At 49.6% G+C, this 25,001-nt stretch overlaps 1 protein-coding gene across 4 annotated transcripts; it reads right to left on the minus strand.

The window, feature by feature from the left end:
- Nucleotides 1-53: 53 nt before the first annotated feature.
- On the minus strand, nucleotides 54-9,424 carry DACT1 (dishevelled binding antagonist of beta catenin 1). Of its 4 annotated transcripts, none has more exons than XM_065747746.1 (4): nucleotides 8,997-9,424; nucleotides 6,816-6,948; nucleotides 5,132-5,194; nucleotides 54-2,792 (listed from the first exon to the last, which is right to left on the minus strand). In XM_065747746.1, the coding sequence occupies exons 1-4, from the start codon at nucleotides 9,321-9,323 to the stop codon at nucleotides 943-945; spliced, it is 2,373 nt and encodes a 790-aa protein (XP_065603818.1). In that variant the 5' UTR covers nucleotides 9,324-9,424; the 3' UTR covers nucleotides 54-942. The 4 variants fall into 4 exon arrangements, with proteins under 4 accessions (XP_065603818.1, XP_065603828.1, XP_065603821.1 ...); XM_065747756.1 differs by having other exon boundaries at nucleotides 54-2,678; nucleotides 8,997-9,423; XM_065747749.1 differs by having other exon boundaries at nucleotides 54-2,678; nucleotides 5,039-5,194; nucleotides 8,997-9,423.
- Between the last annotated feature and the right edge of the window lie 15,577 nt (nucleotides 9,425-25,001).

Raw genomic sequence — 25,001 nt, forward strand, 5'->3', positions numbered from 1 at the left:
ACGCCAATACAAAACCATAGATTGACTCTGTCCCAGTGTAACAAACTTAAAAAAAATATTAAAACAGACTGTTTATTACAGCATATGATGCGTTATATTAATTTACACAATGATATATATATATATATAAAAACAGCCATTGATGATGTACATTAAATTGGACATCAACAGGAATATTAAAACTACTGATAATCATGCACGTGACATGCATATGGTTTGTTTTCCTTTTCAAAAGCAGTTTTACACAATATACTGAAGTTCCTAAGCCTTGGTCAGCTGCTCCGACAGTTTATTCCGAACACCACCACAGTCTGCACTGGGACTCCCAGGAAATCAGAGCAGAGTGCACTCCCGAGAAGGCAACATAACCTTGGAGACAGATTTAACAGGAGCCCTTTCCTCATGGGAGAAGGCTGGGGGAGGACAGGGGCCAGCTGCAAGAAGAGAATCAACAAGAAAAAGAAACAAAACAGGCTGGAGTGTCAGGAGGAACAAGTTCAAGATGTGGCACCAGGAGCAGCAGAAAGGGATGAGCAAAAACATGAAGACCACCCACACTCCCTCCCCTTTTCCCCCTAAAAATGTATGACCTTAAGCTGTTGATACCCTGTATAAGACCCAGAATTGGAAAAATCTAGGCAAGGATGATCCATTCCCAGAAACATGAGCCTTTTTTTCAAAGCCTTCTGATACTACGCACTGGAGGCTGTTCACCACTGAAATGGCAGCGTTATGGTTCTTTTAACAAGTGTAACGGTCTTTTATTTCCATTTTAAAGGCACTAGTATCCACCCAAGTTCTGAAGACAAGTGACATAATTTACCTTAAGTTTTAAATATTTGTATAAAAAAAAAAAAAAAGAAAGAAATCTGCGGAAATATGTACACAAAAGCACCTTGCTTCCGAAAGCAGAAACAGATACATTCCACCAAGTCACTTCACTTAGACGGTGGTCATGAGCTTCAGGGAGCCTGACCGAAAGCGCAAGATTTTCTTCTTGAGGTTATGGGAGGCTTTGATTTTGACAAAGGCCTTGGCCGCATTTTCATGCAGCTCCGGAGCGGTGACCGTCTGGATGGGGAGCGTCTGGACAAACTGGGACCAAATGAGACCCCCGCTCTCGTCAGAGTCGCTGGTGGTGGTGCTCTCCCCGACGAACTCCACCTCGCTCAGGCTGGACTCGCTGTCTCCGAAGCAGTTCGTTGTGTAGTTGCTCTGCTCATCCTCACTCGTGTCCACCACGGTGGAGTGGAACAAAGACTCACACTCTGCCGAGTACTCCGAGTCACTGGCCACGTAGGCGTAGGGGCTGACGTACGGCAGAGGAACTTGAGCGTAGACTCCTACGCCATCCCGCCGGTTCCTCCTTGCCCTCCGCAGGGCCTCCTCGTAGGAGATCTCCGCTGATGACTTCCAGCGGCGGTAGTCGGCCCGCTTGTGTTTTGGTTTGGCCACCACCACCTCCCGGCCGTGTCCGTGCGACCTGACCACAGATTTATGCAGGCCGGCTGCCCTCCCCTGGAGCCCTGCCTCTGGCTGCAGCCCGCCGCCACGCTTCCCCCTTGAAGAGGGCTTTTTCAGTTTCTTATTTGTATCCAACTCATCGGGAAAGCGGCACTTTTTGCCGACTGGCTTGCCTTTCTCCCGCAAAGCCTGCGCAGCGTTTTCCAGCCCGTTGGCGAGGTGCGGCCTGTGCTTCAGCGCAGAGCTTTTCAAAATCTTGACGTTCCTGGTGCCTTTGTGGAGCTTAACGCTTTGCTGCTGGGCTGGGATGTACTGGGCGTTCACCAGCAATCCGTCATCGAGGCTCTGAGACGAAGAGCCCTCGCTTTTGAAGTCCAGCGCGGGCCTCTCCTCCACAGGAGGCGATGACGAGTGAGCCGCCTGCGAGCTGCCCTTCAGCAGGACTTTTTTGGGAGGCTGGCTGACCCTGGTCTCTGGCTGCAGCACTACCGGCTTCCCTGGGCTCTCTTTGGGCGATGCGGCGAAGTGCTGGCCGCTCTCCTTGGGAACATCCCCCGTGGCAGCCACGGCGTGCCGGTTGAGTTCTGGAGGCACTGCCTTGGCACCCCGTGGCTGATGCTTGCTCTGGAGTTCGCTGGGTGGGAAAGCCGCCGGCAAAAGGGCCTTTCTGCCTTCCAGCTGCTCGCCACTCGCTTCCCTCGGCCTCTGCTTGAGCGGAGAGGGAGCTGTGTTTTCTGAAGCAGCTGCCCCGCTGGACGGCAAGCTCACTTGCTTTGCGCTTTTCAGGTTCACGACGTTGCTGTGTGAAACCGCCCCGGCAGCCTGCCTGACACACATGCTGCCATGTCGCAAGATCCCTTTGGTGGGATCGGCGTTGAGACTTGTCCTTGGTTTGTTAGTCCTTACGGAGTGAGTCTTTCTCTGAACCAGGCTTAAGATGTAGCCGTCTATCCTCTTGCTGGCAGACGGGCACGAGGCGGGCCAGGAGCCCGGCGGGAGGAAGGCATCGGTTGCTTTTCCTGAGTCTGTTTCAGATCCGGCGCAAACATCGGTAATGTCGCAGCCGAGCCTCTCCTCTTCTCTCTGGGGGTTCTCAGTCACAGGGAGAAGGAACATGGGACTCTGCACAGCTACCGCATGCAGTGGGCTGGGGTACCGGTAGACGTCGCTCCCGTTTTTAGACACCAGATCACACTGGTACTTTGGATGGACATCTGCAACGACATCGAGGGAATTTGAGTGCGGTGTGGACAAAGAGCGACAGACAGAGCCCGCGGTCTGGTCCTCATGTTGGCTTTCCTTATTATAATCCATCCAGCCTATGAGATCTGAAAGGCATTTAGAAGAGTTTAGAGCTTGCCAGTGACAGTACTGCTGCTTTTCAAATGCTGCCAGGGGCTCCAGACACAAACGTTTTCACTACAGCACCGCTGCTCAAACAGGAGAAACCTCGCACTCGGGAATGCTGCTCAACAGCTGTTAAAGGGTCTGAGGGTTTCTTCCTAACTGCATCTACGATGGGTTTGTGCCAGTATGACTTCTTCACTGAAAAAAAAAAATAAAACCCACAGCCCTCCTGGGAACATTTACATCCATTTCAAAACTGCACCGAGGCTGCTGAGCGCTTCCTGCTCTATATCCGTGCCACTCAGAAACCGTGTTTCTGTGTTACACAGTCACTTGTGGGAAACACGAAAACAAAGACAAGAGGTCAATGAATTGCTCCTAGCTTATTGACAAATTTCACTTCCATATTTTTCCCAAGTATATTTTTTCCAAGTTTCCTTGGGATATAGAAGAAAATCCAGATTTAATTTTATCTTTATTATCAGTACTATTAATGTGAGCATCGCACCTATTCTGTAATTGTAATAATGTCAGTAACAGGCGTTCACTTCGAACAATAAAGAATTAAAGAATGGGAAACAGGCTAATATTTCCATGCAAGTACAAGGAGTGCAGGTCAACACAGCCAATATCCTGTCCTTGGCTCCACAAAGAGAGTTCTTTAAGAGAAATCCAGTGCCTTTCAAGATGTGTGAGTCAGATTTAATAACCAAGGCATTTATGTCAGATACAAGCAACCTTAGGAGCAAGGCTTCAATCCAAGCACCTAAGATCATTATTTTATTAGGGTCCCGTTCATTTGGTCTTCTTGGTTAGGGGGACAACCTAAATGATCCTGGCAGATCACGTGTCAGTCCTGTTTCCTACCCTTGAGCTAGAAACTTCAGCCAGAGTGCTCAAATCTGAATGCTCAGTGCTTGCTACTTATCTTAGGCTTATTTCAAAAGGGGTCTCACATACTTTGATGAAATTAGCTGACAGCGATGATGTTCCTGTGTGGGCAGAAGAGAAAGAATAGGGAGGTCAGGAACGGGAAGTTCCTCCAGATCACCTCCCAGTTTTCCCACATTTCCTAAATTCTATGCCAGAGTCAGGAAATGTTGCCAAAAAGACTTCTTTGAAACATGCCAGATTGAGAAATTTCATTCCTATAAGCAAGACAGCGTGATTAATGAGAGCTTTAGATTTCTGTGAAGAAGAAAAAAGAAAAAAAAAAAAAGCAAAGTAATCTGTTGGAAAGCCTTGTGCACGTTTTTATGTTTGGCTGATATACCTTTCAACAGGGAACATTAAGTTACCTCAAGCTGCTCAAACGATAACTCAGAGGAGTTCTCAGCATCTCAGAATCAATGTATCCCAGGCTGAATTTTCCTGTTTCTGAGTCAGTATTTTATCCTCGATTCACAAAAATTCACTATAAGTTAACCTTAAAGAGCAGAATGGAAATTGGAAATACTATGGTTAGGAGAATCCTCTGCAACACAGTCTGGGCTAAGGCTTCTGAATGAGTATGGCTGCAGTGTCAACCAGCAATGCTCAATCACAGAAGTCCTACTGAAGTGCCCTTCCTGGGCAACAGACAGAGGTGGCCTTCCTATTTTACCATCATACACGTTAATGATTGCAACTTGAGCCTACTGTCCAAGGAAATTCAACAGCTCAAAACACTTCTACTCTGTTCATGATGTCTAATTCGTCTCTAATAGATAGATGGAGAGCACAGCTCAGCATGGCCACCTGGGTGCTGAGGACCATCAGAACCGAAGAAAAGACCGCTGCAAACAGACAGAACAGCCTGCAACCTGCAGCTAGCTCCCTGCTCGGTCACTTTCAGTAATGGCAATGGTATGTCTATATCACAAGGCTGCAGAGCTACCTCTAATTATTGCTATTTTGTAAAAACACTTTTCTAAAAGAAATCACAAGAAATTAGGCAACTAATGTGCTTTTTGTGCATATGTACCACTGCCCTCTGCTGGGTAGAGCAGCTGCCATATTTTCAAGCGTTATTTTCATGTGTTCAGAGTGGCGGTAAAGATGGAGTAGTGGGGGGGAAACAGTCCTTCTTTGCAACACACGTACACGATAGGCACTGGAATCTTTTCAGAGCACAGCACATCAAATGGAAAGAAGAAGGGTTACTCCAACCCAGATACTCCTGAGGCAGTATTTCCAAAGCCAAAGCCACCTCCTGGAGTATGATGTATTCGACCTGCTTTTACTATACCTGCAGATTTAGGGCGTCCATCTGAGATATTCAGTGTTGCCTCCAAAGGGCTGCAAAAGCAAGTGCTAGAATGGCAACTGGATAAACACTCACTGAAGACAGAGTTAGATGAATTGGAGAGCGATCCAGAAGCTCCATCACTCAGCTCATAAAACCCTATAAAAACAAGAGTTTTCATTTATATTAGTTATGTCTACATGCAGTTACCATTTGTGCCCCTAAGAACGCAGTGCAGCTCATGTTTACGTTGGCTTACTCTTGCAATTAGTAAAGGGGTTTCGTTCAAACCATCCAAAAAACCAGCACACAATTTAGTAATATCCTTACAGCTACAAAGAATTCTGTTTAATAGTAAAGCACTTAAAAGAACATAACTTTGCTCAGCATATGAAATCTTAAACTATTTTTTTTATTATTATTACTCTTTTCTTTTCTTTTTTTTTTTTTAGCTTTTACAGGGCTTGAGGTTTTAACCTTAACAGGGGATTACAGATTTTAGCAAGAAGGCTCGAGGCTGTGTTGGCCAGCCCACTCATTTAATAGTGCATTACACCTTCCAACACAAACTCCCCAGCTATCACTTGACTACAGATATTTTGCCAAGTGTTGGGCCCAATGCTATCCATTATTTTCATCAGAATTCTGCACACAGGTATGATGTTTCGGACGACATGAAAGGTGAATGGTAAATAATGTGCAGGCAGAAAGGCTTCCTGGTCTACTTAAGAAAAACAAAACACACTATAAACAAGATTTAAATCGTACATTTAGGAAAAAGGAATTCTGGGCGTGTCTACAAAATGTGGATGTATCCTGGAAAACAATACTCCTGGAAAGGACTTAGTCAGCATGGAAAAGTAGCTCAATCAAGCTTAATGATATGGCCAAAAAAAGGCTAATGAGATTGTTGGATGTACAGAGAGGCTAATGAATAGCAGGTGGGAAATGATGTCACCGGGCTATATGGCACTGTAAGAAAGACATGAGAACAGTATGCCTAGTCCTCAAATCTAGCAAGCTTAAAACAAAGCTAAAAAAAACTGGAATGGAGCCATAAAACTATTTAAGAGCTTGGAAAAATGCCTTCAAACAAATGATTTAATGAACTGACCTGTTTAGCTCATCAAAAAACCCTGGGAATTAAAATGTATAGCAACTCCAAGAAGAGAAACAGCTTGGCATTAGAAAGACCTCAGTCTATGGGGAAAAAGCATTTGACAAATCAGCACGGGAACGAGTCAAATTCAAATTAGAACTAAGCAATGGTTTTAACAGTGCAAGTGATTGGTTGGTTGGTCCTCCACTCTTCAGTGCTGTCAGAACAAGCCTAGATCCTCTATGGAAGGTTCCCCACGGTTAAGTACCATTTACTGGCTCCAACAAAGCCAGAGCAGAATGAAATTCAATACAGCAGGGATTAGATTGTTAGATTCAGCACTCCATCTGGTTACAAGATCAACTCTGACATCTTTCCTCTGCTGCTGGTGCTTCCTTTCACCATTTTTCCTGCAATCTCCTTCCTAATACGCGGGAAGATTGGAAGTTTTGTGGGTGGCCTTGAGGAAAAAAACTGTCCCAAAGACTGAAAATCTAACTAAGCCTGAAACGCTCCTCCGAATGTGCTGCCTACAAACAGCAGCCCTCCCAGCTCCAGGTGAACTTCCCCAGTTAGCACTAATTATCAGAGTGTGAACGTGCCACAGACATTCACAGAGGCAGTGCTGAGAACTGCAGGCAGCTTGATTTTGGGCTGCATCCTGCTGACCGTTGGCCTCACCTGAACTTGGACGACTGTCTGTCTCAAGGTGTTCATCTGTCGTTTTTTCCACGTCCAGACGGAGGTCACTAATTTGCTTATCTAGCTCTTGCAACTGATTTAATAGGCCAGCATCCCTCCTCCGCAAGCAGTTCTGGAAAACAAGAAGGCAAATGTCAGCTCCTTCAGTGGGGAGGCATGAAGGGGTACCAAGGACAGTCGGCCTTCTGCATCGAGGGCGGTGTGAATGCCTCGCCAATGCTCTTTAAAAAATAATGATAAAAACAGGAGAAAGCCCTGACATTCAAGATAGGCACTCTGGGTAAATACTTGACTGAAGAATTACTCAGGCACTACACTCCAGCCTCTTCCAGCCAGTTCTACACAAGGAGCATGCCCCGCAATACACTGTGCTGGCAAAGCACTCCGCTGCGAGAACACAGCTGTGACAACAAAGCTGTTCTGTATGATGTGCTATCACCAGACCTGTGCATACAAAATGGGTTCCTTCAGTGGAAATCCAGCTTTGCCAGTGTAACAGGGGGACGTTCACCAGTGATGCTCGTCAGAGCGTGCATCTGTTCACACAATGGGAAGGAACAGCTCTGCCAACAAGTGTCTGTGGTGTGGGATCCGCCTCGTTCTGCTGCACAGCGTAAGCCCGCACTCCACCAGCTAGGCAGCAGGATCCCCAGAGCTGGGATCACAGCCTTTTTATAAGTTTAGCAGTGTGACAGGAAGGAAGAGACATTCTTCCTCTTCTCCCGTTGTAATTGCACAAAATTGCCAGGAGATGAATTTTAAGGCTATTTATGAAGGTAATTTGATGGCACAAAATAAGCAGTAAGAAATGATTTGGCGAGGCACTCATTAACCCACGGTCAATGTCATCAGTTTCCCTGTGTGCATTGCAGTGTCACTTATCCATCACCCCTTCTGCTTCATGCTCTTGAATTGCTCTGGCTTTGGGGAAAGCGAGGGAAGCGGGAGGAAGGTTTCTCTTTTTTTCCTAAGTGCATCATTTGATCCGAGCCCAGCAGTGCTCCGGCACGCTCAGCGACACGCTCAGCGCAGAGAGTTTTGATGCTTTAAACCCATTAAATCAAGGACAACCTATCCCCGGGGGTGGGCCGATCCTCGGGCGAAGGGAAAGCGAACGCTGCCAGCATTAACGAGGCCATTTGAAGCTGTGCTGGCATTGAACACCGCCATCCTTGGAGAGCCAAAGGGGGCGAGCCAACCTCCGCGCACCTTTCGGAGCAGAAGGGTTTGGGCGGTGACTCCGCGCCACCTACTGCCACCGGCGTCCCCAGTGAGCAGCGTGGTCGGTCCCAGCCCGCAGTGTCAAGTGCGTGAACGGAGCACCGCCACCCCGGGTCCCCTTTCTTTTGAGCAACGGCCCCGTGGTACTTCAGTCCGGCCCTTTAGCATCCCTCGCTGAGCGAGCAGCAAGACCGTTTCGTTGGCGTTTTGTAAAGAGGGAAACCGTTCCCGCAATGGCACCAAAGGGCTACGAAGCCAAGAATAATAATTAAAAAGAAATAAAAGAAAAATGGGGAGGGGGGAGTCAAGGAAATAAATCACGCAGCCCAGCTTCTCCCTCGGTGAAAGCAAATGCTGAGCCGTGCACAAAAGAAGGCCAGGCACAGCTGTACGCTATTTTCATTGAAAAATGATCTGCCGCTTCTTGCCGCCTTCCATCTCTTCCCACACCAGCTACAAAGCGCCTTCCCAACAAAAGCATCCCCTCTTTTAAGGCGCCCGATCCCGGCCGTGTCAGAGCGCGTTACCTCCTCTCGGGGTTCCAACCCAGGAGCTCGCTTCCAACTTCCATTCAAGGCAACGGGAGCGCATCTCTTGCCTTGAATGGAAGTCGGGCCAGGCAGCAACCAGCCCTGCTCAGGGAACCAAACCGAAGCGAGGAGAGAAACAGCGACGAGAGCCGGGACCTCCGCCGGGACCCGCTCCGACGCCGGCGCTCCCGTCCCGTCCCGTCCCGTGCCGGCGTTCTCCGCCCATCTGTCGCCGGGACGCGTCCCCGAGGGATGCTGCGGGCAGAGGGCACGGCTGGGGCGGGCAGGCAGCGGGATAACGGTGCCCGGCTCGCAGTCCCGGGGGAGCACCGCAGCATCCCCGGGGCCGGCTCGATGCCGCGGGGCACGGCGACGTTCCCATCCCCCCCCCCCCCCGTGCCCGGCTCACCAGCTGCCGCCGCAGCAGGAGGATGTTCTCCTCCAGGAACTTCTCCTCCAGACTGCGCGGCGGCGGCGGCCCCTCTCCCTGCTGCTCCCCGCGGCCGCCCTGAGCTCCCGGGGCTCTCCGCAGCAGCAGGCTCTTCACCAGCAGCTCCTGCCGCTGCCTCAGGTACTCCAGCTCTCCCAGCCCGGCCAGCGTGGCCTCCAGCCGCTCTCGGGTTCTCTGCCTCTCCGCCTCCGCTTCGCCCTTCTCCCTCCAGCGAGCATCGGCTCCCCCCGCCGCCTGCCCCAACCCCGGCCCCGCCGCGGCGGCCGCCGCCGGGCTCGGCTTCATCGCGGCTCTGCCGCTCCGCTCCGCCACCGCTCGCGAATGGGCCGCGGGACGGCCGGCTCCCTGCCCGGCTGCAGCAGCCCCGCGCCCGCCCACCGCCGCTCCGCCCTCCCCGGGCTCCTCGGCATCCACGCCCGCTTCCTCGTCCTCGTCCTCCTCCTCCTCCTCCTGCGGTCGCAGCGCTCCGCCTCTCCCCGCCGGGGTCCGTCGTGCCCGCTGTGCAGCGCTGGAAGGAGACGGAGCTGCTCTGCTCCTCCGAGAGCTCCATCCCTAAAAACTCCCGTTGCGGAGCGCAGCTCAGAGGGTCTGGAAGAGAAATCTTCAGCGGGGGCTGTTGCAGTGGGACAACTTTTTGTTTCGAACAAAAAGAGGGGAGATGTCCATTTGGGCATCAGGAATACACTCTCTGCAATAAGGGCGGTGAGGCACTGGCAAAGGCTGCCCAGAGAGAGGCTGGTGCCCCATCCCCAAGCTCAGGCTGGATGGGGCTCTGAGCACTGATGGAGCTGTGGATGTCCCTGCTCACTGCAGGGAGGTTGGACCAAATAACCTTAAGGGTCCCCTTCCAACTCAAACCATTCTATGATGCCAATATCTCACCTGAACGGGTGACAGAGGAGAGGGCACTGAAGCTGGAAAGCAAAGGGGAAAACGGCAGCGCCGTGCCTGGGTGCTGGCTGCGGCGTGGGCACGGGGATCAGAGGGATGGAGAGGTGTTGCTGCACAGCCCAGATAGCCATAATGAAGTGGACTTCATCGGGCACGTGAACTAACTGCAGGCCGGGATGTGCAATTAGGTTTGCAATGGGCAGGCGGTGGAAAGAGGGAAAAAATGCAGACGGTGAAGACAAAAAAAAAAGGAAAACGTTACGCTGCAAATAGCACAAAACACTGAATTCTGGACTTGTTCTGAGGGGTAGAGAATGCAAGGGGAGAAAAGGAAGCATTCAGGGAGCCCTTCACAATATGGGGTTTGTTTGGAAGCACACTAGCCTGCCATACAGCAGCTCTCAGATGTTATGGGCACAGCGAAATGCTCACCCTGTGCTGCTCAGGCCGTGGTGTGCTGGCTCGGGGAGGTCTCACATGAGGTTGTCCTCCTGCTGCCGTGCTGTCTGCAGCACGTGATGTACTGTGGGGTGCACCTAAAGTGCTCCAACCACAAATGGGTGTTCCCTCTGTGGGGTGAGAGCACAGCCAGCCCAAAGGAACACCCTGAAATACACACAGCGTGGACAGCAGGTCCTCAGCACTGCGATGCAGTTGGGTGGATCCTGTCCTCCTGCAGCAGAAGTGGGGAAGTGAGGCTCTGGGGAGCAGAATCGCTCCTACCGTATTCAAGAGACCATGAAACTGGAGCCTCAGGGAGAGCTGAGAAACACTGAAAGGACAAGGGATACCCCAAGGGCAAAAGATTGACTGAGGCTGCCGAGCACAACTGGAAACAAAAATGCCAAACCCTATTCTGGACCACTGCTCCTCTATTTATTCTACCTCTCCCTGCCCACAGACAGCCCAGAATCAGACTCAGTGCCGACCCCACAACATATAGGGCACCACTGCTGACCTAAAAACCTGCTCCGTGGCTTCATCTCCTGCGTGGAGCTTGGCATGCAGCACGCTCTGAGCATGCTTATGCTGAAAGCTGGGTGGCAGTGCCAGTTACCTCCCCAAGCTGGTACCAGCAGCTCTCCAGATAGGGACCACAGAGTGCCCACATTTTCCTTCACGCTTATCAGCCAGGTTTTGCAGGTAGCACTGTGCTTCGTACACATCTGTGCATGAGGCTTCATGCAATATTTATGCAGAGCTATTTCAACTCTTTCTGTGCTATTATGCAGACATAGCTTCAAATATAAAAATGCAGCACTAGCTAGCTAGCTGCCTTAATGCTCAGATTTATTTATTTTGCCACTTATAGCAGATTTCTGTCCGATTCCTCCCTGCCAAGGCACTTCTTCCAGTCTGAAGAGGACAGCTTGCTGCCAGTATCCTGTTTTCCTTGCTTACATTTCCATGTTTCTCCTTTCACAGTGCATCAGCTGCAGGAAGGAAAAGCAACACGAGAACTGCCAAACCCATCAGCTGCATGCATTGCATGGAGAGGAGAACGGAGAGAGGCAGGGGCAACCTGGAGCAGAGATGCTTCAGGTTTCATGGCATGGACAGAGGAATAATAAAGTGCCAGAGAAGCTGTGGGACTTAGGAGGTTGGACAGCAGTGTGAGAGATGTATGATGAGCACTCAAAGTGATGAGAACACCAGAAAGATGTGATCTAAGACACTGGGAGGGATAGAAGAGCCACAGAAGTCTGTGCAAGAACTAGGAGGAAGAGTGTGAGTCCTGGAGAGGAGCAGGAGAACCCAGAGGGCAGCAGTTGGAGGCAGCAGGAAAAACCAAGGAGAATGAGCAGTCCCCTTTAATTTCCTTAGGGAGATACTGTGCAGAAAGCAACTTTAGGATGTGAATGGCCTCAAGTTGCATCAGAGAAAGGTTCAGGTTGGATTTTAGGACATATTTCTTCTCAGAAGGAGTGGTGATGCCGTGGCACAGCTGCCCAGGGAGTGGTGGGGCCATGGTCCCCCTGGAGGTGATCCAGGGCAGTGGAGCTGTGGCACTGAGGGACGTGGGCACGGTGGGGATGGGCTGGGGATCTTGGAGGTCTTTTCCAACCTGAATGATTGTATGTTCCTATGATTCAAAATAAGAGGTCCATACGCAGCAGGATAAAAAATCCAGCTACAGATATTGGAATATAGATGAAAAAATGAACCAGAGAAGAGCAATGAGGTGAGAGGTTGCCTTTGCTAGGTATCATCCTCATGTAAAGCATTTATTTTAATCAAAATCAGAACAAGGGGTCTGAGAAGACTGGCTCCTTCTCTGCCAGTTATACTGCACTCATTTGTTCCAGAGAAAAAATAGCAGGAGGCAAGAGGGAGGTTCCAGTCCTCAGATGAGCTCCAACTGGATGACCTTTGGAGGCTTCTGTCTGAGCAAACAAAACATCCCAAAACACTTGGTAAGGGCTAAGCAACAAGCCCTTCTATAAAAAATGTCTCCAAATCAGGAAGCATTTCCTCTCCCAGCCTGCTGAACACCTGAAGGCTGTACTCTTACCATTTCTTGTCCAGTGGCTGTTCCTTCACTGGATTAATCAACTGAAAATCCCCCAAAGAAAATCTCAGAATCATAGAATGGTTTGGATTTAAACGGACCTTCAAGATCATCCAGTTCCAACTCCTTCCCATGGGTTGAGGTTTCCCCCCCCCTCCCCAGTTCAGGCTGCCCTTGCCTCCATCCTTGGGCATCTCCAGAGATAGGGCACCCTCAGCTCTGGACAGCACTGCCAGTGCTTTCCAGACCCTCCAACTTAAACTTGCACGTGGAAATGGCAAGGATGGAGTCAGTGAGTTGTTTGCAAGGAAAGAGAGAACATGAGGGAGGAGCTCTGTTGCTAGGATGTGTTGAGAGGTGTAATTCTGCCTGGTGCAGAGGCGGTTATGAAATGGCTCATCTTCTTTGATTACCCTGGCTCACCTCTGAAGATTATACTGCTGGGTGGAAGCAATGCTGCAAATAAAGAAATGGCTCTGCCCCACAGTGCTTACAGGGTGAGAAACAGCAGACAGCTGCCACTGGTCCTGTAACAGGAGTCCCAAGAAAGCAGCAGTCGCATGATGGGCTGTTTAGAGATTTGCTAGAGCTGTCACTGCTCTGTGTATTTTGCCAACTGAGAAACTGAGGCACCAAAGGGGCAAAAGTTCCAGGTGTCCACCTCACTGCTGGTTGCCCGGTGGAGCAAGCAAAGCCCACCCCCTGATGCACGCAGTTTTCCTTCCATCCTCCTGATCATTCAAGCTCATTTCAGATGAAATGAGAGCAGATACCACTTGATACTTTTCCTAGGCTAATTTCTGACTAGCCACACTGAAACGAGTGCAGGAAATTGCAGAAATTAAGAGGAACATTACAGTTCCCTGTTTGTAAAATGAAGGCAATTGCTTTCCTTGCTGTAACACAGCACGTCTGGGGCAGGGAGATACATTATCCAGAAACAACCACTTGGGGACTGTGCTTAAGACCCTCAGCTGCCACGAGGCCTCTAATACTTTATTTTAATCTATTCTAATGTTAATTTTCTAATCATTTCTTAATTGCATTGGATAATATGTTAGGACATAAATCTTATCAGCAAATCAGACTGACATCAGCTTGTGTTACATATTGCCATGGTTACATTATTATTACAAGTAAACCTTGCTCTCGTTTCTAACCACAAACAATTCTAGCAAATAACCTAAACCAAAGCAAAATGTCCTGGCAGTGTTTCCCTTTCTTGTTTTATTTATTTTTTTCCCCTCCAACAAAACTAGTTCCTCTGGATGATGGGTAACCACAGCATGCCTGTGATGCATTCATTCTGGTCTTTTCAGGCTTCTTCATCCTGTGCTTGTTTCCTTGCGTTTGTACAGCACTGACACATCGTCACGCTGTCAACAAGATGCACAGGCCAAATTTCTCAAGCATGAATTAGGATCTTTAATACAAAAGTTAAACTACTCAGATGATAACACTGTTCCAAGCTGTCAAAAATGTGACCATCTTTGTATTGCTATGGCAAAAATCTGCTACTTCAGGAACCGTCAACACCTTGACCAGTCCCTCAAGGGCCCAGTTCCTCCTTACTCAAAACTGATCTGACTTTGGGATCCCATGAGAAGACACAGCCTTGCTTCCCCTCCAACCAGTGCCACTGCCCATGCATCAGGTGAAGGGACACGCACTTCCCATGGAGTCACCACAATTATTTGTCTCTGACTTGAAGTGAGAGAACAAGTGCTGGAAACTGGGATAACGATGCCATCTGACCCACTGCAGCATGTTGGGCACCCCTACCCTTAGAATCACTAAGGCTGAAAAGATTGCTAAAATCATCTATCCAGCCTTCAGCCCGTGCCTGTGACCTCTCTAGACAATATCCCTCAGTGCCACATCTCCACACGTCTTAAACTCCTCCAGGGACAGTGACCCCACCACTCCCTGGGCAGCTGTGCCACTGCATCACCACTCTGAGGACAAGTGTTCTCTAATATCCAATCTGAACTTCCCCTGGCACAGCTTAAGGCCATTACCCCTTGTCCTATTGCTAGTTACCTGCTGCAGATCATCCCACCAGCTGTGCAGGGACTATGGCTGGAAAACAGATCATTACTCTGGTATGAATTATAAAAAAAATAGCCTCTTTTTTTCCCCTCTTTCTTTAAAACTCAGCTATTCCAGCCCGAACAGTTGCACTGCTGTGTCTGAGAAGGCAGAGCTCTGTGTGAGTGAAGGGAAAGGAGCAGGAAACCCTCCAGCAAAAAGTTCCATCCAGAGGGAATGTGGAAGGAAGGACAGGCTGTTTGCAAAGCAAGAAGTCCCCCAGGAGGCCATGGGAGAGGATGCAGAAGACAGCTGCTTGTGGGGAAGCGACATTAGAGCTTCTCCAGACACTCCTGTCAGACTGAGAGCCTCACAGAGACGTTTGTTTCCTTTTCACAGGCAGCAGCCCATCTGGTTAGCCAGGAAGAGAGCTCACTTTGAACCACCCATTGCTGCCTCAAGTGCCTTGGTGCTACCCCAAGATGTTAAAAGACATGCTGGTGCTCAGCAAAGGAGCCTAAGCAGTGCAGATCCTGCTGAGCCCCAAGCCCATTCAAGTGCCGTGTGCTCCTCCAGCAACGCCTCTGGTCCCTAAGCTGGGGAAGACATGCAAGGATGGGAAGAGTTGAAAGAGAGGCAACATCAATTCTTACCTTTTTTTCTTTTTTTGTAAAGGATAAGAGAGAGACTGTAAGGACAGCACAGCGAGGAGAAAAGTGGAGGTAAACCAGGATCACTCACAGCGTTCACAACTCACAGCCACCCCATTTCTGCTCAGTATAAAGAAACCCTAGCAGCATTTTAGCAAAGCACCTCGTACATCATGTCCCAGCACTAAGCAGCAGGGCTTCCTTTTCTCCCTGGGCTCACAAACAGATAAAGTCAGAGCTCAGCCACTCCAGCGACATGTTTTTTCTCTCTTTTTTTTTTCCTTTCTCTCCCATCACCAAACAGATGATATCTGTTCAGTTCTGCTACAATTACTTTCGACTCATCCTTCACAACAGCTTTTTTGATCTTTTTGTGTTTTGATTCCCTTTCCCTTCCTGGCTTGAGTTTCGTATATACATTTGAAAATGCCTACCCTTTAGTGACACAGGCATCTGCTAGTTCAATGTCTTCTTTCCATGCTGCCAGTGTGTTCATCCCTGCACATCTGGCTGGCGACAGCCCTCACCAGCATGACCTTTGTGCAGGGATATCTGTTAAACTGTGGATAATCAGCCACCAGGAGTGGAAAAAGAGAATGAGGGGCTTAAATTACAGCTTAGGGTTTAGAGAGCCTGGGAAAACTTCTCAACAGAAGGTACTGGAACAACCTGAGGAGGAGAAATTTGCTCCATCACAGAGTGTCGTGGACAGAAGTTTAAACAAGGGTTTGTCAGGGTTGATAAAGAGTCTTCAAGGGACAGCAGCACAGCAAGCAGGAGCTCATACTCTTTATGTACCAGTGGTATCCAGGTGAAGTAAATCCATTCAACAGCCAGACCCAGCCCTGCTACTGCCTGCCATCAGTTCTCCTGTCCCTAACTTAAGTCCTCCGTGCGCACTGGAGAACCACACATCTTTGCTTACCAGGAATGGGAGTTCCACCATAACTGAGCTTGGTCCCACAGACACCTTGCCATCACCAGTAGCCATAACCTAGCCTTCAGGAACCTATCAGGATCCTAACAAGCATCCCTAACCTAGCCAAGCAAGGGACTGCCAGCACTACTGAGCCCTCCCTGACTCCTTCACATTACTGAGCACCTCCACTCCCCAGCAAAACCCACCTGCCTGCCTTCCCTTCTCAGCCCACAGCAGGGCAGGAAAGGTCTCTATAGGGGCCCATCTAGCCAGCTAATGCACGAAGTGGTGAAGCTATAGCCATAGTGACAGCAGCACGGCACAAACGTTTGACCCAAGCAAGCTGGTGCAGTTCATGCTTTCCCTGCATTTAAAGGAGCTCGTTCAGCCTCAGCTGGTGTCCACTTGAACAAAAGCCCCTTCACATCCCCTTCCCTTTCAGCATACAACGGCCCTTGAGCATGAACCAGAGGCAAAGGGCTCATAACTCACACCGAGCAGCACACTTCGTGGGCTGGCCAGCTCTTCAAATCTCCTTTTGGATATGGGTAGGCTGAAATGGACTATATAAGTCTACTAAGGTAGCTCAGCACGAATCATAGAATGACAGAATCACTGAGGTTGAAAAAGACCACTAAAATCATCTGTTCCAACCATCGACCTGTCAGCATCACAGCCACTAAGCCATGCCACAGGTGCGAAGGGAAATTGGTAGTGTCTCTGCTAGGCAGGACGTCACTTCGCTCCCACTTCTCATCCTTCCCTTCTTTGCATCCAGGAACCTTTGCACTGAAAAACTTCCCCTGAGATTCTCAGTTTCATCTCCACACGTTGCCTCCCTGCTGATTTTCCACGCTGTGTGGGTTAACAGGAGCGAGCCTCATTTAGTGTGCAACAGCACCAGGTCAAGGAACCACTAAAAAACAAACCAACCAACCCAATCCACTTTCCTGGGGAGAACAACCACAGCCCTCTCACTGCTGCTGCAGCCGTGGGCTGGGAGGAAGGGAGGTGTCCGTGGCTTTGCATCAGTGAGTCCCATAAAACTTGGAAGGTCAGGTGTGCAGTCACAGAGCCTGCCACATGTGCACGGTGTGATCTGAATCAGAGCAGACAGCGCCTGGGAGGGAGCTGCTGTCAGCCTCCTTGCAGTGAACCCGACCTGCCGTGCACAAAAGGCAGCTCTGAATCACGTGCAAACTGACCTGCTGCTGCACGAGCTGAATCTCTGCTGTTCCCGTTGTTCCATCTTTTTCTTTGGAGTATTAATCCCGTTCGCAGCATTGGCTGAAGAGGAAACATCATTTTTAATCTTCTCTAATGAAGGATTTGGTCCGGGAGAGAACATTCCTATCTGCCAACATGCAGGAGGAAAGAATGACATTTCAATATCCTGAAGTTATTGGCCCAAAACTCCAACCTGAATCTTGCAGCTGAACTGTTGACTCAGGGCACGCCGCTTCCGTGTGTTATCATCTGCTATACGAGCATCAGATGTGCAGATGGGAACGATTTTTAGGAGAAGAACCGGCAATAGCAAAGCAGCACGGGGAAATGATTTCATTCCAAGCATTGCAAATCAAAGCCCTTCATTCAAACCACGGCCAGCAGTGGTGGGACAGCCCTGGCAACCCCTCCACCGTGGCAGCCCTGTCCTGGGCCAGCAGCAGCCCACCTGGTGCTCTGCTGTGTCTGCAGAACGCTGCTCCCACCCTGCCGTTCTAACTTCTGCTTCAATTTTAAAGGAGCTCTCTTTTCTGGGACCCGTTTTGGTGCCTCTGCTATAGGCTGAAATCGTTGCCCGGAACCATTCCCCCTTCTCCAATGATTACCTCCAAGTGGCTCTCAGATTCCAACTGCTAGTCTCATGCATAATGGATTTCATTTCGAGCCTTTCGGCTGTGCATAAGTTTTCCATCCATTTCCACCCCGCTCTCAGCCACTCATCTACCAATAAAGCACCTGAAGTTGCTTTTTCCTCACTCCCTCCTGCACCCATTGCCTTCAGGCATTGCTCACCACTTCTTGGGCTACTAAAAGAGGCTCATATTCACCCTCTTGCTGCACAGTTTTGAGGGCCTCTCCTTTCCAGCAGCGTCCGCTTCAGCTGAAAAGTTCATTGCCTCCAGCTGCTCTGCCTTCCCTGCACTTGGTAATGGGCCAGCCAGGTGTGTTTGGGTGGCCATCCCCAACCCCATCACCCATCAGGGGCCAGCTGAGTTCATTCTCACTTTTCTCTTGAATAACTTGTATGCAGGAGCCCCCCTAAAAGGTTCTCAGAGGCAGAAGGTGGCCATCAGGAAAGGATCTTCAGCTAGGCCAGCAAAGCAGCGTCACACATCAGCATCCTGCTATTACCACGCTGTATCTGTAACACCCTGGGCTCTCCCGCATTATCACCTGCTGGCCAGGGACAAGCTGTTTGGATGGCTTAGAATAGCAATGGGAGCAGATCTAGAGCCTTCAAAGCAGGAATGCGGCGCTCAGCAGACAGACATCCAGCAGTATCTGGATGCCACTGCTTTTCCAAACCCTTTCAGATGCAGCCTAAGGGGTTCGGATTGACTTTAAAAGCCAGGGGCCCCGATTCAACAAAAACAGCTAAGCACTTAATAACATTAAGCGCACGCTCAAGTCTCTTCCTATTCAACAAAGCACTTAAGCACATACTTCACCCTTCTTAGATGGCCCAGAACCAAAACCACTGAGTTCCCAGAATTTCTTCAACCCTTTCTTTTCATTTTGGAGGGAGGACAGGAATTTTGCAGAGGGTCCCTATTTGCAAGTGAGTCAGCCTCCAGCTCCAGACCTGCACACCCAAACGCTGGCACGTTCATGCTTTGGACTGCGAGCTGAATGTTTCAGCTTGAGCCGGGAAACTCTTCTACTTAGCGTGCAAGGTTGAAAGCGATGAGATTGATGACACTTTCCCCTGCTCCACCTAACCCACGTGCAAACCTGAGCCTCCGTGTGCACTGTGCAGGTGCTCAGCCCTGGGTGGAGCTCCCCTGCTTTGGCTGCTCTTTCTTCACCCCACCACAGCCCAGCTCTGCAGCCCAGCTCCCAGAATCACGTGAAATGCTTTGGTTATTATTAAAATTCCATCCAGTTGCAGAAGGGGAGCACGGTGGGAATGGCAAAGCAAGCTGCACGCCCAAGGGATGCAGCCAGGAGAAGCACCCAGCCCAGCAGCCAGAGCCTCCCAGCTGTTGTTTCAGGCTTTCAGTAAACTGAAGCAAGCGTCGCCACGTTGCTTCGAGCACATTTCCAAATGTCACTGCTTCCTCAACACCTCCTTCTCCTTTTTGTTTTGCTTTGTCTTGTTTGTTTTGGTGTGTTGTTTGCTTCTAACAAAAGCTTACATCCTCCAGAGTGAAGCGGCAATGGGAAAAGGAGCAAACAAATGAAGAAACACAAATAAAACCATCTGGCCACATGGCCAAATCCAAGGCTGCTTTCCATTCCACCCGGTGCCAGTCACATCCCGGCACTTAGCTCCTTGTTTTCGCTTTGGCAAAGGGCTGCTGGCAGGGCAGGATAAAGCTGCAGAATGAAGGGCCAGATTCATCGCAGGGAGGCTGAAAATAGATAGGCTGCCAGTTGTCTAGGGGAGCAGGGATGTGGTTCTCAGCCATCTGAGGCAGCAGGAGGATGTGAGCCCTCCCAAAGACAGCACCCATTGCCTGGAGGAGGAAGGAAGCAAACATGGTTAAAAAGAGAAGAAAGAGCTCTGCATCGTGGGCCTGCCAAAGAAGAGCATCACTGGAGGATCTGATTGCCAGAAGATTTAGAGGAGGAAGGAGCATCCAGCCAAGGGCAATAAGAGGCTGCCACTTTCAGCAACAAAGGGCTCAGAACTTCCCTGGTCACAGGAACATGCTTGCTTGGGTTCATTTGTGCTTCCCAGGCGAGCTAGATTCAAAGGGAGGCTGGAACCAAGATTCAGCATGAGAGCAGTAACGAGGAGAGACTGGTGTGACATCAGCCTTGCCAGCTGGAGGACAAAGCCCTGCCTGAAACCTGCCCTGTTAACTGGCTTTGTGCTGTGCCAGATCTGAACTAAAGCTCGTGCTCTGAGAACATCCTGCAATAGAGCAGATAGAGACTGCAGCCACAAAGATGATGATCAAAGGGTTGGAGTACCTCTTCTATGAAGAAGGGTTGAGGATGCTGGGTCCATGGTGCCCTGGGCAGCCTGAGCAGCAGGGGCTGGAGCTCGATGACCTTTAAGCTCCCTTCCAAACTAAGCCATTCTGTGATTCTATGATCTTACCCTGCAGGAAGCAGAGGCGAGGAGAGGAGTCATCCTCCCCAGCTACGTCGCAGCCATGAGGACAGAGCTGGCACTTGCACACGAGTCTCACTTGTCACCACCTGGCACGAGTGCCACCAGAGCGTGATCCTCCACAGCACTGCATGACACGGATTCCTCCTTGGAAAGATCAGACTTGGAAAACTTGAAGGAAAATAAAAACCAACAGGAAATTCTTACAGTACGCTTGGACCCCATCCCAAACTCTGTTGGGCACAGCCTGGACATGGGGCTGTCACCTCTGTGCTGGCAGGGGCAAATGCCACCAGCCCACCAGCTGATTTCCAGCCTTTGCCAATAGGGCAACAGGGAAATCCCGTTTCTGAGTTACCCCACTGCCTCTCAAGATACAAACAGTGCCCTGCCATATGAGGCAAGAGGCTGGGTGGGTCCAGGCACACATCTGGATACTGGGCAGGACTGTCACACTAGCTTGTCTATTCCAACCAGCTCATCCAGTTCCCTAAACTGACCTAAAACATCATGTCCTCCCACCTCCATCTGCTGGCTTAGTATCCACCCTGCAGCTACAGAGGCCATTGGAAACATGCAGGGCACAGAGAGCAGGCGATGCCTGGCTGATTGATGAGGGCACAAAGCTCTTGGTTTCCCTGGCCACCCTCCAAGGATTTACAGCCTGGTGCACTGGGGGCAAACAAAGACCTGCTGTTCATCGTCAGAGACCTCACAATTCCACCCGTGGGGAGCAGGCTTGGGGCACAGATAACCTCTGAGGGGAGAGATGCTCCTGGGTGTAACACACGAGAGATGGTCTGAAAGAAGAGCACCCACAGGGCTCTGGGGAATCTCAGAAAGCAGAGCTGGGGGCTTGTGTTGTTTGTAAGGGTGGAGAAGAAAGGTTAGCTGTGGAGCAGCAGGAGGAGGAAAGGAGGTTCCAGCTGTGCTTGTAAATTTGGCTTCTGGGTTGATTTTCTCTTGGGTATGCTACAGTTAAAAGCTCTTTATGAACGGGACTCAAGTTCCAGCTTCAAGCTTAAGGAGTAGCAGTGTTGAACTCCAGCTATGCATGTGGATGCACAGCTCCCAGACACCTGCGAGCAATTTTCAGAGCACAAGGGCTAGCAAATACTGAAAGGCTTTGCTGGAGCACGTGCACTTTGCCCCTAACTCAGCACTGGGGCTGAGATCTCCTGGCAGTCATTGAGGACTACCAACAACGACTTTGTGGTGAGATTTGTGGTGTCCACAGAGTCATTCAGGTTGGAAAAGACCTCCGAGATCCCCAAGCCCAACTCCAGCCCACTCCCACCGTGCCCACTGCCCACGTCCCTCAGTGCCACAGCTCCACAGTTCCTGAAAACCCCCAGGGATGGTGACCCCACCACTGCTGTGCAGCTGTGCCGCTGCATCATCGCTATTTCAGAGAAGAAATCTTTCCTAATATCCATTCTGAACCTCCTCTGGTGCAACCTGAGGCCGTTCCCTCTCCTCCTGACTCTGCTGCCAAGAAAAAGAGAACAACCCCATCCCACCACAGCGTCCTTTTAGGGAGTTGTGGGGGGCTTGTTATCCAGCCTCAACCAGCATGGGATTGCCCGTCAGAAATAGGTGATTCCATGAATGGATCTGAGCAGGAATCCCACCCAGCTGTTTACTGTACCCTTTGTACTGGGGCCATCAACGGAGGGGAAGGACTGTAAACACCAATTACCATGCAGATTTCAAAGAGGAGCGCATCTGTGTGTTTGGGTTCTGCAGTGTTTGCTGTCACTTTCAGGGGACAAAGCGGAGGTTTGTCCTTAACCCTTCCGTTAGCAGGGGAAGTAGGAATTTGTTGCGATACCAACTGCCAGAGGTAGTTTATTTTCTAAAAACAGGAACACAATCCCCGGGGCTGGAGGTGCTGCAGCTCAGTGTGTGGCTTCCTAAAGGAATACACCCGGAAAGCAGCAAATTCCTGCTCTAATTAAAAGGAAATCTCCGAGACAAGCTTTTCCATGAAGGCAACAAGAAGGCAGAGCTGACACGTCTAATGCATATATTAACACTAAAGACATGGAAATTAATTGGATTTATTACCAGTCACAGCTGCAAAGATGGCTCATTTCTAAGTTTATTTTACAGAAAGTGGCAGGAGGAGTGGGATTTAATAGTCATCTCGGTTTAGCTAATGAGCCAAAACTAATGGCCTCTTCTCATGTAGAGAGGCCCCGGTTCTGCAGAGCACCTAAGTGTGTGTGCAGCTCTCACAGCAGTTTCCAAGGGATGCTTTGCATCTGCTGGAGTGTTTGGTGATGAATAGGATGCTCGCAGATGCTTGTGGTCTGGGAGGGAGAGGAAGCGTTTTTCTGAACAGGAGTCAAAACCAAATGGGATAAATCCAGTGAAATTAATTGCCTTTCAAATGTAAACTGAAATTAAGTCAATCTGGCTTGCCAGCAAAGAGAGCGGCCCCATGCAAGATGTCTGGGTGCTGCGGGCTCTGGCAGGGCTTCCCTTTTATTTCATTTTTCTGCTCTTCCCTGTGTTCGTTCTCTGCTATTTTACCAGGCTGAACCAGCCTTCCTAGGGATCCATTCATAAGAAAGCCACGTCTGCCTTGTGGTGGCTGTGGGCAGGCACATCACTGAGACAGACACCAGTGCCCCTAAATCACAGCTTCTCTTGTTTTCTCGGCCACATCACTGGTAAGGATGACCAAAAAAAAAAGTGCCCCAAAGAGCTCTAAGAGTCTGCATCTTCTGTAAGTGAAGAAAAGCAGGAGATCTTTGGTGGGAATGCTGACCATTGAAGTGGCAAGATGAGTGTCATTTGCAAAGCACTCCAAGAGGGGGTTTGGAGGATTCTGGATGCTTCCTTCCCAAGTTGGAAACTGATTTGCTGAGGGAAAGACAGGCTGCCTCAGGCAGGGAGGTGTTAGACAAACAACAAAAGGGAAAGGCGCAAAGAGGGAACAAATGGAAACTCGTTTAGCACATAATGAAGGTGCTGAGAACAAAATTAATCAAAGCTCTGAAAGAAAGGGAGAGAAACTCTTTCATCTCCTTCTCCATCAAAGGTGGGTCCTGGCTGATAAACAGAGGGAATCACTTATGTGCAGGGATAAATTCGGCATAGCAGGAACGATGGAAACCTGGTGGGAAGTGATTGGAGTGTTACAAGCAGGGCTTCTGGGAAGGCTGAAGTGGGAAAAAGAAGGGGAAGAGTTAGAAATAGGGTTGTGAGCATCCAGGTCCTTGGACTCGGTAATCTGAAAGTGGATGGTTCCATCATCTAAAACAGAAAGCACAAAACAGAGCAGTCGGCATCATCAGTGGAGCACAAAACCCAACCTGCAAAGCAGCTGAATGTCTCCCACATCCCTGCCAAGGGTAGGGGGGGAAAGGGGCCAGGCTGTCACCAGGAGACTTCACAGGCAGTTGAGTGCTGCAGGAAAGCTGCCTCCAGTGCTGAAACAGCCTCCGTGTTTGTAAAGATGATGGTGGTTGTTCCCCATCTCAAAAGAACTCTCACATCCAACAGGGGGAACTGTTAGTAGACCTTTTTTTATTCTTTTCTTCATGTCAGAGGCAGAGAATTTGATCACAGGACGAAAAAAACACACAGTAGTTTATGTAGGAAGTGATTGCCACTTGAAAACGTTTGTTATGTGCAGATGGAATAAAATCAAACCCGGGCAGATACTGCCTTGCTGCTCTCCCAGGTGGCTGTTACAAACCTGAAAATGCTCATAAGACAAATCACATCAGAGAAGGAATTCAGAAAGAAAAGGAAAAAAAAAAAAAAGGAAAAATAAGCCACAAAAATGAAAATTAAGTGTTTAAGAACATTTGCCTACACTCATTAAAAGCTACAACCTCAGAACTGAGAGAGACCGTCACACTGGTTCAATCAGCAAGGCTTTCTTCACCAAGCAGAGAATCTAAGGATCTTTTTGGAGCCAGGCAGGGAACGGGGAGCTAAGAGCAGTGAATACAAATCAGAAGGTTGGAACTATAGGTCGTCCATATGGGAAACAAAAGGGCACAAGAGGCAGGAGACAGCCAAAAGAACTAGGGCAATGGCAGCTTTTTAATTTTCTTTTCTTAAGATTATTTTTAATCACAGGGGAACCTCTTGTTTTCTATGCAGGGGGGTAAAACAACCCTGCAGAGAGGGCACTGATTTCAGTGTGCACCTTTTGAGAGCGGCCAGATGGCATGGAGGCATCATATGGGGCTGATGACATATTTTTCACTCCAGTGGCAGCTCAGGTGATCATTAGACAGAAGCCAGTTATTTTTAAATAAATGGGTTTGTCCAACCTGCAGTATTGCCCATACTGGGCTTTTACCTCGAAATTTCCCATTGCTGCCTCTGTTGATGTGAGCAACACTGGGATCTCTCATGCGGCGACACAGCCAAGATATAAAGGATAATAAACTGGGAGTAGCCCTCACAAAGCAGTGGGATCCCAGAGATGAAATCTGATGAGGATCTTGTGCTGCTGCTGGCTGTGGGATGTGAGAGCCACAGCCCCTCAGAGCACTGAGCAGGTCCAGGCACTGGGTGGAACAGGATCTATGAACATAACACCCCTACAGATCCTGGGCTTGGTTCTTGCTGTGGGATCAAGTGCTCGCCTTTCCAGCTGGACACTCCCAGACCCACCTCATCCGGGTTTGTTAACCAACACTGCTTATTGCAAAGCTGG

The sequence above is a fragment of the Cyrtonyx montezumae genome, unplaced genomic scaffold (genome assembly GCF_038088225.1).
Source record: "Cyrtonyx montezumae isolate F1298 unplaced genomic scaffold, pur_monq_1.0 scaffold_10, whole genome shotgun sequence".
In the NCBI taxonomy this organism is placed as follows: Eukaryota; Metazoa; Chordata; class Aves; order Galliformes; family Odontophoridae; genus Cyrtonyx; species Cyrtonyx montezumae.